The sequence below is a fragment of the Caenorhabditis remanei genome, chromosome I, assembly GCF_010183535.1.
Source record: "Caenorhabditis remanei strain PX506 chromosome I, whole genome shotgun sequence".
Taxonomy (NCBI): Eukaryota; Metazoa; Nematoda; class Chromadorea; order Rhabditida; family Rhabditidae; genus Caenorhabditis; species Caenorhabditis remanei.
Window position 1 is genome coordinate 3,567,759 of NC_071328.1, and position 15,118 is coordinate 3,582,876.

The 15,118-nt window shown below is 41.0% G+C and overlaps 5 protein-coding genes across 5 annotated transcripts; 3 read left to right on the top strand and 2 right to left on the bottom strand.

The window, feature by feature from the left end:
- Window positions 1–151: 151 nt before the first annotated feature.
- GCK72_000472 (uncharacterized protein) lies at window positions 152–3,253 on the bottom strand (the record flags this gene model as incomplete). The annotated part of the gene is made up of 7 exons (XM_053722513.1): window positions 152–319; window positions 367–493; window positions 652–960; window positions 1,683–1,803; window positions 2,468–2,704; window positions 2,826–2,886; window positions 2,939–3,253. The coding sequence occupies 7 exons, from the start codon at window positions 3,251–3,253 to the stop codon at window positions 152–154; spliced, it is 1,338 nt and encodes a 445-aa protein (XP_053591158.1).
- Window positions 3,254–5,525: 2,272 nt separating this feature from the next.
- GCK72_000473 (uncharacterized protein) lies at window positions 5,526–6,249 on the top strand (the record flags this gene model as incomplete). The annotated part of the gene is made up of 3 exons (XM_003099231.2): window positions 5,526–5,600; window positions 5,650–5,824; window positions 6,098–6,249. 3 exons carry the CDS (start codon window positions 5,526–5,528, stop codon window positions 6,247–6,249), a joined length of 402 nt encoding a protein of 133 aa, XP_003099279.2.
- A 772-nt stretch (window positions 6,250–7,021) lies between these two features.
- GCK72_000474 (uncharacterized protein) lies at window positions 7,022–9,925 on the top strand (the record flags this gene model as incomplete). The annotated part of the gene is made up of 7 exons (XM_003099263.2): window positions 7,022–7,119; window positions 7,167–7,273; window positions 7,318–7,423; window positions 7,737–8,031; window positions 9,064–9,405; window positions 9,522–9,608; window positions 9,665–9,925. The coding sequence occupies 7 exons, from the start codon at window positions 7,022–7,024 to the stop codon at window positions 9,923–9,925; spliced, it is 1,296 nt and encodes a 431-aa protein (XP_003099311.2).
- Window positions 9,926–10,002: 77 nt separating this feature from the next.
- GCK72_000475 (uncharacterized protein) lies at window positions 10,003–12,662 on the bottom strand (the record flags this gene model as incomplete). Its single annotated transcript, XM_003099262.2, has 5 exons — window positions 10,003–10,364; window positions 10,791–10,935; window positions 11,019–11,182; window positions 11,366–11,709; window positions 12,217–12,662. 5 exons carry the CDS (start codon window positions 12,660–12,662, stop codon window positions 10,003–10,005), a joined length of 1,461 nt encoding a protein of 486 aa, XP_003099310.2.
- Window positions 11,425–15,118, top strand: GCK72_000476 (uncharacterized protein; the record flags this gene model as incomplete). The annotated part of the gene is made up of 3 exons (XM_053722514.1): window positions 11,425–11,643; window positions 13,464–13,673; window positions 14,906–15,118. 3 exons carry the CDS (start codon window positions 11,425–11,427, stop codon window positions 15,116–15,118), a joined length of 642 nt encoding a protein of 213 aa, XP_053591159.1.

The window sequence follows — 15,118 nt, forward strand, 5'->3', positions numbered from 1 at the left end:
TAAAACTCAAGTGTACATAGGATTTTTGACTATTGTTGATGAAAATTTCAAAAATTTTCGAAAAATTTTGTGAAAAAATTGTGCTCATTTTTTGACTCCGGGCCGACCGGGCCGGGCCGATATTTTGCAAGTATGCAGCTGGAATTAGGTACTAACCATCCGGAAAACCAGTATTCATGTGAATAGCTCTGATGAGTAATTCGAAATCCTCATATTTGACGTCATCAATGGAATATTGGTCTTGATTCTCACTTCCCTTGTCTTTATGAACATCAGATGAGAATAATTCATCGAAATAATCCGAATGGTACGAAAGGAACTGGAAAAAATAATTAATCGACATGCTTAAAAACAAATTTCTCTTACAGATTTATTGACATAAAGCAACTTGGCATCAACCACTAAAACAGTGTCATTTTTCTTCGATGGGAGGAAGATTTCAAGTTCTGGATTACTTTCTTCCAGGGATGTGCGTATGGAGGCGCTTTGGGCGCTGTAAAAATTCAAAGTGTGCGAAAATGCGACGAGAGAGAGAGCGTGTGAATTGGAGAGATGATGTCTGCGTCTCTCCAATTCACACACTCTCTCTCTCTCTTCGCATTTTCAAATTTTTGAAAAATGCGAGGCGCTCAACGCCACCCGGACACATACCTGCTTTCTTCTATGATCACTGTAGTTGAAGTCTCGGCAACATCTTGATATGAGTTATATATAGGAATGAAATGATATTCGAACGCGACACGAATATCGTTCGCTGCATTTCCAATCACGTGCTCAATCATCTGAGTGGATTCCGTCAAATCAACTGAGATCGAGAAAGGAACGAATGAGTTATTAGTCGATTTCAACTGAATTTCTCCTGATAATCCATCAATTCCTTGAGATTTCAATTCTTTCCAATCGAAATTCCATGTCAAACTGATAGGTCCTTTTTGGCCGATCATATATCCATTCCAGACGCTGAAAACCGATATTTACTCAATTTATCGGACCGGTAGAGAATTTTCAAGGCCCGGCTTCAAAAAAAGGTACCTATTTTTTACCAAATTTTTTGAAATTTTACATTAAAAATTTCAATTTTTTGACGCATAACTATCTTTTGATTGAATTCTGAAGTATAGTCAAAAATTCGACATTTTTGGGAAAAATTCAAATTTTCAGTTCAAATTTTTCAGCCGGGCCGGGCCTTGGAAATTTTCGTCACGGCCCGGCCCGGCCCGAATTTGAACTTTTTTCACTACAATTTTTTTTTGCAAAAAAAATTCTGAAAATTTTCCATATTTTTTCTCAAGCATATTAATCAAAAACCTTTAAAACATGCAAAAAACCTTCTTTAGGTTTTTTCGAAAAAAAAAACGGAAAATTTTTGAATTTTTGTCAGTACTGAACTTCCGGACCTTTTCCAGACTTGTCAAAAATCGGGCCGGCCCGGCAAATTTTTCGAAAATTTATAGTAACTATAAATTTTTCAAAAAAATTTGAAAAAACTTCCAGAAAAAGTTCAAAAATTCAAACATTTTTCAAAAAATGTTTCAAAACGGGCCTGGCCGAGAATTTTTTGATTTCGGCCCGGCCCGGCCGTGACAAGTCTGGTTTTTTCTGTTAAAATAACCCATTCTTAAGCCCGAAAAATCGCCAGGGCGGCTGCTGTTGTAGCAAAAGAAGCGAAATTTCTTTCTCACCAATTCAATCCTTTATTGGAACTTTCATCAAGAAGAGTCGAAGAAGTGTCGATGAGTGCGGAATTACTTTTGTATTCCATCACTTCGTTAATAATTTTTGGAGATGGAGGCGGCAAGTTGACTGAAACGAGATTAGAAGACCTCATTTAAAACACATTTTGCTTTAAAGGAGGACTGCGGTATTCCAAAATTCGAAATTTTTTGATATGAATCGATTCAAAATTTTGTAGAAAAGATAAAAGTCTTTTTTCCTACGTAAAATTGCACGGCGAGAGAATTTTACGTTGAAATATTAGCCGACTATTTTTATTACAACTGCGCTCCACCGCAAACGAGAGAGTATCAGCGAGAGACGATGAGTTTTTTCTCGCGCCAAGACAGATTTTTACAGTTTTTTACCCTATTTTCGTTACCTTTCATACAATTTACAAAAAATGCTATAAAAAGTAACGAAACTAGGTCAAAAACTGGGAAAATCTGAGTCGGCGCGGGAAAAAACTCTGCGTCTCTCGCCGATACTCTCTCGTTTGCGGCGGAGCGCAATTGTAAGAGTGGTAGGCTGCTAATATGATGAAAAAATTCCACGCGAGTGGCCCTTTCTTGACACTTTGTGGCCTCATAACTCGCTTTAGACTAATTTTCGGACCTGACTCCAAGAGACTTTTCTCTTTTCGACAAAATTATGAGTCGATTCATATAAAAAATCTCGAATTTTGGAATACCGCAGTCCCACTTTAAAGTCACTACCAGAAATGTTCATTAGTTCAAAAGAACACACTGCTTACCGGTCACATTTTCAACATTATCCAGCTTCGGCTTCTTCGCAGGAATGCTCTCGTCCGGTACATTGATCGATTCCTCGCATGAAAACGCCAACGTTTCCAGTTCATATTTTTCCGCCATTTGCATTTTCTTTTTCAGCGACTTGTTTGATTTTTCCAGAAGAAACTCCAGGCATTGTCGTTTGGCTAACGGAAAATCGAGGTGCTTCGCGAGAAGAACGATTCCTTCGACGGTTTTCTCTGAAAACTGAGAATAATTGGCGAATGGTTGAATAGATACCATTGATAACGGGGTGTCCGTGAAGAAGTTCGAGAAGTTTCTGAAAATCATCCGAATCGATGCATGAGAATGCAAAGTTACTGGCTTTCTTTTGTTTCTCAAGGAAGAGATCCTTGAAGTATGAGGATTGCGCGGCCAGGAACTGAAAAAAACAAACATTTTTATAATAAACAAACATTTTTAGAAAATCTTACCTGTTTCGATAAATAAAACTTCGTTTCACCGATAGCAATCATAACATCGGATAACGCTTCATCATTGAAATGAATCAAATTTTCTCCGTAAAATCCAGTCATTTTTTTGATCAAAACATGCGCTTCGACTTCTAATGTGTCATCAATAACACACTCCGACATCATTGTCTCCCAATTCATAAAATCAGCCCATCCATAAGAAGTTAACAGACTTTGCGGGTTAGTGTTGCCAAATGTGTTCTCAGCACTCACAAATCGATTATTTCCAGACACGATTTTCAGTTGAATTTGGGTTTTAACGGACCAGTTTCCCATTTTGAGCGATTTTTGGCAGTCCAGATAAAACGAGAGATTTCCGTCGCTACGAGCTATGTAGACGCGCCTGAAAATAGGAAACTTAACATCGAGAGAGTTAAAATCCCTCAAATCAAGCAATTCAGGGCAAATACGCTTCGTTTACTCCAAAAAAAAACTCATTTTTCTACGAATTTTTGAAGGAAATCACCGTGCCCGTCGCGTATGGCCTGTTCTTTACATGCTTCACATACCAGGGAACATTGAAATGCTCTTCTTCTTCACTGAACACTGGCTTCTTCTCGATTATACTCGATACATGCTCAAATGTGTGCTTTAGAACAAATTTTTTCGATTTGGAAGACATTTTGAGAGAGTTTGACCTGGAAATGTGAAAAAACAATTTGAAAGTAAAGATATTTAGCTGAAAAAAACAACAAGTTGACGTAAAATCGGACTAAATGCTTTGAAAAAATACATTTAAACATTTTTTTTTAGGAGTGAGCAATTGAGTACGGTAAGCAAATACGCAAACACCGTGAATACCGTAGTATAGGTCTGAAATTAAAAAATACTCAATTTAATATTTAAAACCAGCCTGTCTCCCCCGCCTTCGGCGGTTGAGCCGGCTGGTCTCTCTTCATTCACGTGGTCATTGACTTTCGAATGTGCCCGCATGGCCGAGTGGTTTAAAGCGGCGGTCGTTTTCCAAAGCACGCCAGTTCGGTTTTGCCTCCTGGCTAAGTTTCTCTCCTCTTCCCAAAACCGTTGCGGACAGCGCCTCAGACAACGCCCAATTGTCTTTTATATATAAGAATGATACTTCAAATAACAAAAACTACGAATCCGCGTCGTCTAACGAGGGTTTTCACATAATAAATAGCGAAAAGTTGACCAGTATTGCCAAGTAGTACTGTGAAAAAAAGTTTCGACAAGGATTTTCAAAAAAATTCGCGGGGTGAAACACACAAGCTTAAATAAGCGGCACGGTTCTAATTCCAGTCGTTTTTTCCAAATTAAGAACCGCGCCGCTTGCAGTTTGAGCTCCGCCCATAACTTCCTGCGCTTGCGTGTTTCAGCCCGCGAAATTTTTTTTGAAAATCCTTGTCGAAACTTTTTTTTTCACAGCGGTTGTGGTTAAAAAGTTCAGTTTTTGAAATCTTCAGAATAATAGAAAGATAAATTTAGAATAATACATTACACTTTAGAAGGGAATTGCAATTATAACTATTAGTTGAAGTGTTCCGTTGGAACCACCAGCAACATTGTATCTTCCAGGTACGTTGAAAATGGAACACATGATAACTATTTAGTTTCGAAAATGTTTCAAAAACTTACTGCGCTCCCCGTTCTACTACAACAAATATTAGTTGGTTCTGTGAAATTCTGTTAATTCACTGCGAATTCATCCTACCTGCCAAAAAAAACTCACAAATGAACACACCAATCAAATACAATACCGCGTTCTCCCTGATGGTCAGAATTAATTCGACGAGAGCTTTCAGAAAAGTAAAATCATGGCTAGGTTCGCCACACGTTGGGTCTCTGAAAGCTCTCGACGATCTGGTTCTAGTGCTGGTATTAGTTTTGATTTTTGAGGCCAGCTGACGGATTTGCGGATCATTACTTGGTTTTAGAAACAATTTTACGAACTGTGGTTTCAATTTGGGAATGGGAAACTTGGAACATTTGTCGATTCATCACATTTTATTGCTCCCAGTGACAATTGAAGTGTGGAAATGTGAGGATGGTTAAGCCTCTGACGGATACGTCGTGAGAAAACGCTTGAAAATTGGCAAAAACAGTTCCTGGCCTAGAAATTCATCAGATGGCCTAGGAATTCAAAACCAATGATTTCATTAGAATCAGCTCGTCGAGAGCGTTCAGAAAAGTATAATCATGGCTAGGTTTGCAACACGTTAGGTCTCACCACGAAAACTACAGTAACCCAAAAAAGGTAGTTTTCGTGGCGGAACCCAATGTCGCCGGAACCTTGCCATGATTATGCTTTTCTGAAAGCTCTCGACGAGCTGATTCTGATTCTGATTGTAGTTTTGAGTTTTGAGGTCAGCTGACAGATTCGAAGGCCATTAAGTGGTTTTGGAAATAGGAATCTTGGGACATTTGACGATCAATCACATTTTATTCATCCCAGCGGCAGTGGAAGTGTGGAAATGTGAAGAAGATGTCAGGACATCAAACGGAAGTACATTATGACGTGGGAATACGCGTCAGCGTCTGGTGTAAAGGGTGTCTTCACTCATTTCACCCTATTCTACTGCTTACCGTCCTAATGTCCCAATTCCGACAAAAGTGCTTTTCAGCCAAGCTTATGAAACAGCACATGCTGGAAATCAGCCAGCTTTATGTATGTTTCTTTTTTCGTCTTAAACTTTTTTCAATCCGTTTTTTTACAGAACAAGGCAAACACCATCTCCGGCAGGGCATTCCGCAGGAAACTTTCCAAAATCGACCGGAAAGTTATCCGGTGGAATGAGCAAAGTAATAGACAAGACTATTACGATCTGCATGGAATGAGCAAGTTGGGAGCTCAACGGTATGTGGAGTCGATCGTTGCAGGGAAGACAGGAAGTGAGTTTGGGGTTAAAGAACAACATTTTTCAAAAAAAAAACAAAAAAGATTTGAAGGCTGCGGGAATCGAACCAGCGACCCTCTGAACCATAGTTGTCAGCTTTCCCAGCTGCGCCAAACGAGCCTTCTTATACATCCTGAACCCATCCGCCGCTTCTTCGCCTATTTAGCTCAACTGGTAAAATAGATGCCTATGGTTCTACCAATCGCTGGTTCGATTCCCCCCGACACCAAACATTTTTTGATTTCTTTACCATGTCTTTTTTTTCCAGAATTCCGCTTCGAAACCGGTCGGGGCCTCCACTCTACCAACAACGTGGCGAAGATAAAAAACGCGTTGTTGGAAGAGTACCAAGAAAGACCAAGATGCTCGATTCGAGTGGATTCGTTGAATTATGGAGTGCTCGTTTTGGAAAAGTGGTAATGGGCGGATTCAGTCAACATTAATAAATTAATTTTAAAACACTAACAATTTCAATACCTTTGTACATAAATTGTAAATATAAATTTTCCCATTGAAAAATAAATTCTTATGACATAAAAGTCAGCCACAAATTGTAGTTTTGTAGAGAATTTCATGGGCTATTTCTGGTAAGTAAAATACTGAAAATCGGTTCAGAACTCGGTGAGTTATTGACACTTCAAGAATCAGTGCTTTCAGACAAAATATCTCAATGGCTCCTTAACTCAGCTTTTTAAAATTCATACCAAAAGATTGCCCTTGAAATTTGCTACATTTTGTATAAAAACTTTTCTTTGAAAACTATCTTTCACTAGATGAAATAAGCGGTCAAACTATGCATTCACAAAAATCCGGCCGCCTCCCTCTCCAGACTCCGCCCACCGCACACAAAACATAGCGGGCGGCGGAACCCGCGAGATGTCGGCTGCAGCGGTGAATGACCTCCCTCCTCTTCTCGTTGTCGACAACTCTGGTTCCTCTGCATTTGACCGTGAAAATCTTTCGCCTTTTACTAAAGATTTCCGTGCAAAGGAGCAAACTCTGAGTATTATATTCAATTTTTGGAGCCTCCTCGAAAGAGCGAGGCGAAAATAAGTAGTAAATGTGCTCCGCTGGTAATAAAGTTTTGCACAATAAAAGTACATTGACTACAACGCTATCATTGCAAATGAAGAAACAAACAGGTTTTCTTGATTCTTTGACACTGATAAGAATTCGTTTTGCAAAACTAAGTATGTTGCATGTTGACAAAGTTGATAGTTTACTTACTGAAAAACTAAAAATCACTGGTACAGGCCTGGTCCCTTTCCGATGTTACAAGTTTTATTTGAAGTGAGTTTTTTAAGAAAAAAATCATTACTTTCTAGTTACAAATTCAGATTACACTACCACCAAGGCCATTTCCATTCATATTGTGTCATTCGATCTGATGAATTTGGAAAAATCGATTTATCGAAAGACAAACCGATACGTGGAACTTATCATGGTACTGTACCATTACTGTAGGGTTACTGTACTTCGGGTTTTCAGATGTTGACCCAATGGGACTCTTCATTTCACTTCAAGCATCTCAAGAACTAAGATTTGGCGGCTCTTTGAGAAATGACTCGGCTAAACCATCGTTTTATACTTTGAGGTTTGACCTAGGAACCCAAAACCATTGGTTCCATTAGAATCAGCTCGTCAAGAGCTTTCAGAAAAGTATAATCATGGCTAGGTTTCGGCGACAATGGGTCCCGCCACGAAAACTACAGTAACCCAATGTTTGGTATACTGTTGTTTTCGTGGTGAGACCCAATGTTGTCAGAACCTAGCCATGATAATACTTTTCTGAAAGCTCTCGACGAGCTGATTCTAGTGCTGGTATTAGTTTTGAGTTTTGAGACTAGTTGATGGATTTTCATGAACTGTCTTTTCATATTGGGAATTCAAGCCACACCCACTTTCAGACTAATATCCGATTCTGAGAAAGTTCTCGATGAAATCAATCTCAAAAAACATTGGTTTCACCCTCTTGTCACTAAAATCGAAGTTTCACAAGACGGTCTATATGGGACTATTTTCAAACCACCTGGCGACGGTCCGTTCCCGTGTATTATCGACATTCCTGGAGCAAATGGAAAAATATCGAATGGAGTCGCAGCGGTTTATTCGTTGGAGGGATTCCTGGTGTACACGCTGGCATTCTTCGATTATAAGGATCTTCCGAAACGGTGTCGAGACGCGGATGTTAGCATTTTTTCGGTTAGTTGTGGTGCAGGGAGAAAAAATCTTTCAGGCGACCTAGGAACCGAAAACCATTGATTTCATTAGAATCAGCTCATCGAGAGCTTTCAGAAAAGTATAATCATGGCTAGGTTCCGGCGACATTGGGTCCCGCCACGAAAACTACAGTAACCTAAAAATATGGTGGTTTTCGTGGCGGGACCCAAGGTCGCCGAAACCTGGTCATGATTATACTTTTCTGAAAGCTCTCAACGAGCTGATTTTAGCGCTGGTATTAGTTTTGAGAATTTAGGGCGGCTGACGGATTTGCAGGTCATTAAGTTTAGAGTCATGGAATGCCATATGAAGCATCTGCGCTCCAGTAAAATTTTCGCAAAATTCAAAAAAAAATTATCCAAAATTTGTATGATGCCCTTTTTTGTGCGAAGTTCAATCGAAAGTAGCAAGAAAGCGGTTTTGGCGGAGTGGCGACTCAATTGGCAGCCTGCCAAGTCGTGTGCAAACGCGCTTCACGACTTCCGGTTTCGCGGGACAATAATTTAAATTCATATGGACTGAAAATGACTGTGTGAGGTTACTGTACCGGTCAATATTTTATTAGTTCGGTGCAGCGGCGAATGAAAACTGCCTGAAATAGAACGTGTGCGAAATGTGTGAAGAATAGGCTACTTTGACACTTCGTCCCAGGCAACCACGTGGATCAAGCTTTTCAAAAAGTATATGAGCCTGTAGATCAAATCTAGCTCTATATTTTTAAAGTTGAAAACTTTTTGATAGCTATTCACGTTCTTGAGATATGAAGCTTCAAAGTTTGCAGCCTGAAGAGGCGAGAGAGGGGAGAGACGCAGAGAAGCTAGACGCACTCCTCGTATTGCACACTCTCTCCCGCTTCTTTCGGAGGGCTATTTTTAAAGGCGCATATCTCGAAAGCGTGGATAGATATCAAAAAGTTGTCAACTACGAAAATAAAGTTCTAGGTTTTATCTACAATTTAAATGTAAATTGAGAAAAGTTAGACCGCTGAACACTCTCAAAAATTTACATTTTCAGAAGCACATCAATTTCATCCAATCTCTTCCGTACTGCTCCGACAAAATCGGATTATATGGAATGTCTCTCGGCGGAACAATTGTCAATTTTCTCTCTACAAAACATCCGGAACTCTCAGCAGTTTGCTCAATGAATGGACCTGAATCGTTTTATAAACCGACAGCTCTTTTGAAAGAGAATGGGAAACTGATGGAATGCGAGTACTTTGATCATAAATTATCGATTAATTTCAATGGAGTGATCAAACAGAGTCCAAGTTTTACGGCTGCTTTCGAAAAGTTGAAACCGGAAACTAGCATCAAATGGAATCATATTTCGAAGAATATTTCGTTTCGGATTATTGTAAGTTTCGAGGGAACCGCAACGCACCAGTAAAACCGCGACGCACCAGTGAAACCGCTACGCATCAGTAAAACCGCGACGCAAGCAGTGAAAATTGATAAAATAGAAATTTTCAGAGCACCCTTGACGATTGGATTCTCGATGGAGTAGTGAATGGCTCAAACGTCCGCCGACAACTTATAAACTCTGGACACCACGTGGAGGTGAGCAATTGTGCTCCATCGAACTTTTTCAATTGAGCGCGCTTGCCGAATTACAGATCGATTTCGTGCCCGGCGGTCATTTGATCTACGTGCCGTACTACCCTCACTCAAGTCATACCTACAACAAATTTGACCGTCTCTCCCTTGGATTCGGTGGAGAATGTACGCTCCATGGCAAATCGCAAGAAACAGTTTGGGAGAATAATTTCAAATTTTTCAAAAAAGTTTTGGGAACACCACCGAGTCTTCCCGATTATGAGAGGGATACTGTAGTGGTGGTGCCGGATTCTGAGTTGAAAAGGGATAGTAAATTGTGAATAAACTTTTTTTCTGGAAACAAATTAACAAAAAATCAAGCAATAACAAATTCATTTTCAATTCCAAAATTTGATTTTCACCGCAAGAACGCCGACGGCTCCTGGGGCTCCGGTTGCGGAGAGTTTGCAACTTGCTCCGGCGGAATCGATCCATTTGTTCCAGCCACTGGATTCTGTGGAGCCGTCATCATTTGATTAATCAATAATGGAATTTTCGTCTCATAAATTTGTTGCATTGCCATTGCGTGTGCTCCCATTGTCAGTCGTTTATCCGGATTCTTGTTCCAACACGTGTCAATCACTTGCACTACTTCAACCGGTGTTTCCTCGGGAAATTTCATACGGTAGTCGTGGACAACGATCTTCGCACGGGTCTGTACATTGCTGAGACCTGGGTAGGGTTCCTCGCCGTCTGAGTAGATTTCCCATATCATGATTCCTGGAAACATTGACGTTGCGAGTTTTCGCTGTTGCGAGTTTTCGACGCTGCGGTTTTTACAGCTGGGATTTTTCATTGCTGCGAGTTTTTACAGCGGTAAGGTTTTATTGCTGCAAGTTTCCTTAAGTCCGAGATATCGCTGTTGTGTGTTTTTGAGGCTGTGAGTTGTAAGCTGTGAAGTGTGCCAGCTGCGAGTTTTTCGCTGCGAGATTTCAGCTGCAAAATTTCAAACCTACGAGTTTTTGACGCTGCGACAAGTTTTCGCCAATGAGAGTCTTCACAGTTGCGAGTATTTACAATTTCAAACTTCCACAGCTGCGTGTTTTTGCGTTGCGTCTGCGTTGCGAGTTTTCGTAGCTGCGAGTTTTTAACGCTGCGAGTCTCTACCGCAACGAATTTTTGACACTACGAGTTGTGAATCCTTACCAAATGCCCAAATATCCGATTTCAACGAATAAATCTTGTCTTGCATCGTTTCCGGAGCCAACCATTTGATCGGGAGCTTATCTAACGAGTGATCAATCGCCATTCCCTTATGATCAGCCAGTCCGAAATCCGATATTTTGATTTCCTGCAATTCGAAATTTTATTAAAAATATAGACATGTGCGGCAAACTTGCAAAAAAGGGGCGGAGCTATTCCACAAGAACTCACATTTTTCGAAGACAACAAACAATTCCTGGCCGCCACATCTCGATGAATGCAATTCATTTTCTCAAGATAAGCGAGTCCACTAGATGCTTCTGCTGAGAATCTCAACTTCTCGAGGATGGTCACTCTTCCCTTGTTTTTCCGGAGATGGGAGATAAGGGAGCCGTCTGGAACAAGAAAATTTTAAAAATTCATAAATTACAAAAAAAAACAAAAAATGAGCGGTCGGGGCAAAACTCGAACCAGGGATACTGCGCGTGGAGACAGCGAACGCTATCCACTAGGCCACGAAGCCAGATTGAGCACGCGAGGGCATAGAGGTTCTTGGTGTCGGCGCCACTGAAACTCACTCGGACACAATTCCATCAATATCAACAGTGGGCTATTCAACGTGGCGATTCCGAAAATCATGACGACATGCTTGTGTTTATACGTCTTTCTCATCATTCTCGCCTCCTTCATAAACCGTAATTTCGCCTCCATTGTTGCTTCCAACTTCAACTTTTTCACTGCACAATCCAACACGTATTCACTTGTTGGGTCCACCATCCGCGCCAGAAATACTTCACCGAACGCTCCTGAGCCAATTTTCTTGTATAGTATGACATCTTCATGGGCGATAATCCACGTGGATCGGTTGACGGGTTTACGGAGATAGGCGTTCCATGTGGTAGAGATTGGTTGGCCACGGGCTCTGGAAATGGGGCTGGAGTTACGCATCTCGTAGGGTGAAAAACTCGCAGCGTCAGAAAATACGAAAGTTCAACTCCACGCTCAAAAACTCGCAGAGTCAAAAATACGCGACTTGAAACTCAAGCTAGATTAAAAACTCGCAACTGTGACAACTCACAGCGGTCAAAACTCGCAACGTCAAAAATCGCAGCCTCAAATACTCGCAACTCATAGCTCACAACTCGCAGCGTCAAAAACTCACGACGTCAAGTTCTCATAGCGTCCTACTGCGAGGATGAGCAGATTCAGAAACTAGCATCTTCAAAAACTCGCAGCGTCAAATACATATCGCTTCTGAAAACTGCAAACTAGCAACACTCGCAGCGTCAAAAATTCGCAGCAGTGAGCAGTCGCTACTGTAAAAACTAGCAATTTCATTATGTCAGTTGCGAGTAACACTCCGTAGAGGATGCGCTGCGAGTTGTACGCTGCGAGTAATTCACTGCGAGTTCCAACAAAAAGAACTTACAAATGCGCATCAATCAAATCCAAAACCGTGTTCTCCTTGACGGTGGTCATAAAATAGAATTGTTTCCCGCCCTCTTTCTCCTGACTCAACGGAACATGCACATATCCGCCTTCTCTTTTCACTGAGATCACCAGATACTGTCCACCGATTCCCTCCTTTGGTTCCGTCCGTCTCAGCAGATAGTCTCCGACGAAACGCAGCGTCATCTCGGCGTCGACACGTGGAATGATTCCGTGGTAGAATTTGCAAGATTTGATCTCCAAAGGCATTTGAACCGTCGGTGGTAGATCAATAATCTCTTTCGGTTTGATTTCCTCTTGTGGCGGTGTGGCGATGGGTGGTGGCGTCGGCGTCTCTTTTGATCCTCCGGGTGGTGGAGGCCCCGCCCCTCCAGGTAACACTTCTCGTATCACGACATCTTTTGCTGTTTCATTTGGAACTTTCATTGAGATTCCCTTCGTTGACAATTCCATTTCCTCTTTTTAATTTCGTTGCTTTTTCTCTTGATGGAATTTTTCTTTAGAATTAATTTATTTTGAAAACTGAAATTTTTAATTCGGAAATCAACTTTTCGGGCAAAAAAAGAAAATGGGCGGGGTCAGTAGATCAAATTATTGGGGGAGGGTCACGTATCAAATGCGCTCTATTGATATCCGCTTTCTGATATTTGAGATCACAAGGCGAACCGCGACGCAAACCGCGACGCGCCTGCTTAACCAAAAAAAATATTTATTCACAATTTACTATCCCTTTTCAAGCTATTTTACATGGAATTCCAAATTGACAAGTAGTATATGCAAGTTATTCTCTTCTGCAATTGTACCAACAAACACATCAGAGTTCAATGTCCCACAATCTGTACATATTTTTCTCACATTATCATTTTTCCCTGTTCCTTCTAAATAGCATTCCATTGTTTAGATGACTCAGACACCTCGTGGTCTAAGCGATCAAACACCATTCTCCTAGATTGTTTTCAGCTTTCCATAAGTCTCCTCCTTTTCTCCACTATCTCTCTAGCACCCCTCCTACCGTCCCTAGTATAAAAGCGGCCCCATGCCTTCCCTTCTCCTCAGTTTTCTCCTTACCATCAAACATTTTAGACAACCTGCCGGTATGGTCGTCGACACAACTATTAAATGATTTTATTTGAATTCTAGTATTGGATTTTATGTAAATTGGAAGGTTTTTGAGGTAAGTCATTTGAACAGCAATGCAGATCTGTTTGCAAAGTTAAACAATTTCAGATCGACGATTCTGGTGTCTCTCGGACTAAGATGCCACAATGTTCAAGAAAATCCAAAACCAAAAAGGTATCCCCAATCGCTCCAACTTCAACGAAGGTGAAAATTATCGCGGCGGCTGAGAGAAAGTACTCAGTTTGGTGCGGAGGATCGATCTTCTCCTCGCTGACGTCCTTCGATTCTCAATGGATAACCCGAGAAGAGTACGAGGAAGTCGGACCCTCGATCGTCCATCATTATAATAATATTTGCCTTCTCCCTCTATTTCTCTCCCTTTTCCCCTTTTGTTGCCCCGTCATCACCTTTCCCCTCTGAGTTCCCCCCAACTCGACAGTCCCCTCGTCCCCTTATTTTCTGTCTATAAAGTTTTAAATAAACCACTCATAAGAACCCGCAAACTTTCTCTTTCTATTCTTACATGGTGACCTAGGCGCTATGAGTGGTGAAATCAGAACTCAAATTGGAGACTTCAAGAGACGTGTCCGTTGATCTTTCCAAAGGAATTCAAGTCATTCGACATTGAAAGTGTCTTTTTTCTCGGTTTTTCTCCTGATCAACAATATTTTGTCTTCTCTCTCTACTTCGCTCCCTTTTTCCCTTTTGCTCCTTCATTGCTCTTTCCCCCATAGATCCCCCAACTCGACAGTCCCCACTATTCTTGTCTATAATATTTAAGCTCTGAATAAATCACTCATAGAAAAAACCCGCAGACTCTTTTATTCTTCTACAGAATCACTGAATTGTTACCATAATATTATACCAAATCAAGTCCCCAAGAACTTAGATCTTTGATGGTATTCTTCGCTTTGCAACGGATTCAACTCGTCTTAATTGTCACCGCTTTTGTCAAAAGCTTATTGATCAGTGGAGTCGCAGCTCGTCAATCACTGATAGTTTCCAGGAAAGGTATTAGTTCGACCATCAACAAAAACGTAACAAATCGCGGAAATCAAATGCTGGAGACATTGTCCTGATTGAGTACGTTTCGCTGGAACAAGCTTGTCGTATTATGGAAGTCAAACCTGGTTCAGCTCCGGCTAAGAATAGAAAAACCAAACGGATTGCCAATGAAAGGCGTTTTTCCCGATGGAAACAGAAGTCATTCCAGCAAGTGTGGCAGAAGAATAGATGACTCAGGCACCTCGTGGTCTGAGCGACCAACCACCATTCCGCTCGATTGTTTTCAGCTTTCCCTAAGTCTCCTCCTTTTCCCCACTATCTCTCTAGCACCCCTCCTACCGTCCCTAGTATAAAAGCGGCCCCCGTTCCGTCCCTTCTCAGTTTTCTCTTTACCATCAAACAATTTAGACAACCTACCGGTATGGTCGTCGAAATAACTATTAAATGATTTTTTTGAAATTCTTGTATTGCATTTTGCATAATTTGAAGATTATTTGAGGTAAGTAATTTGAAAAGCACTGTTCTGCACAATTAAACAATTTCAGGTCGACGATTCTCGGACAAAGCTTGAGCTATTCACTTGCATAGCATGGACAACGAGTGTAGATATCACTGTCAACTTCAATGGAGAACGTTCTAGCCATCGCATGGAACATGGAATTCCCTGCAAGATGCCGGAAACCAACATATCAATCGTTATAACTGGATTCCCCACGCCATCCACCTCAATGCATGCTGTCACATTTATCAAAAAATAG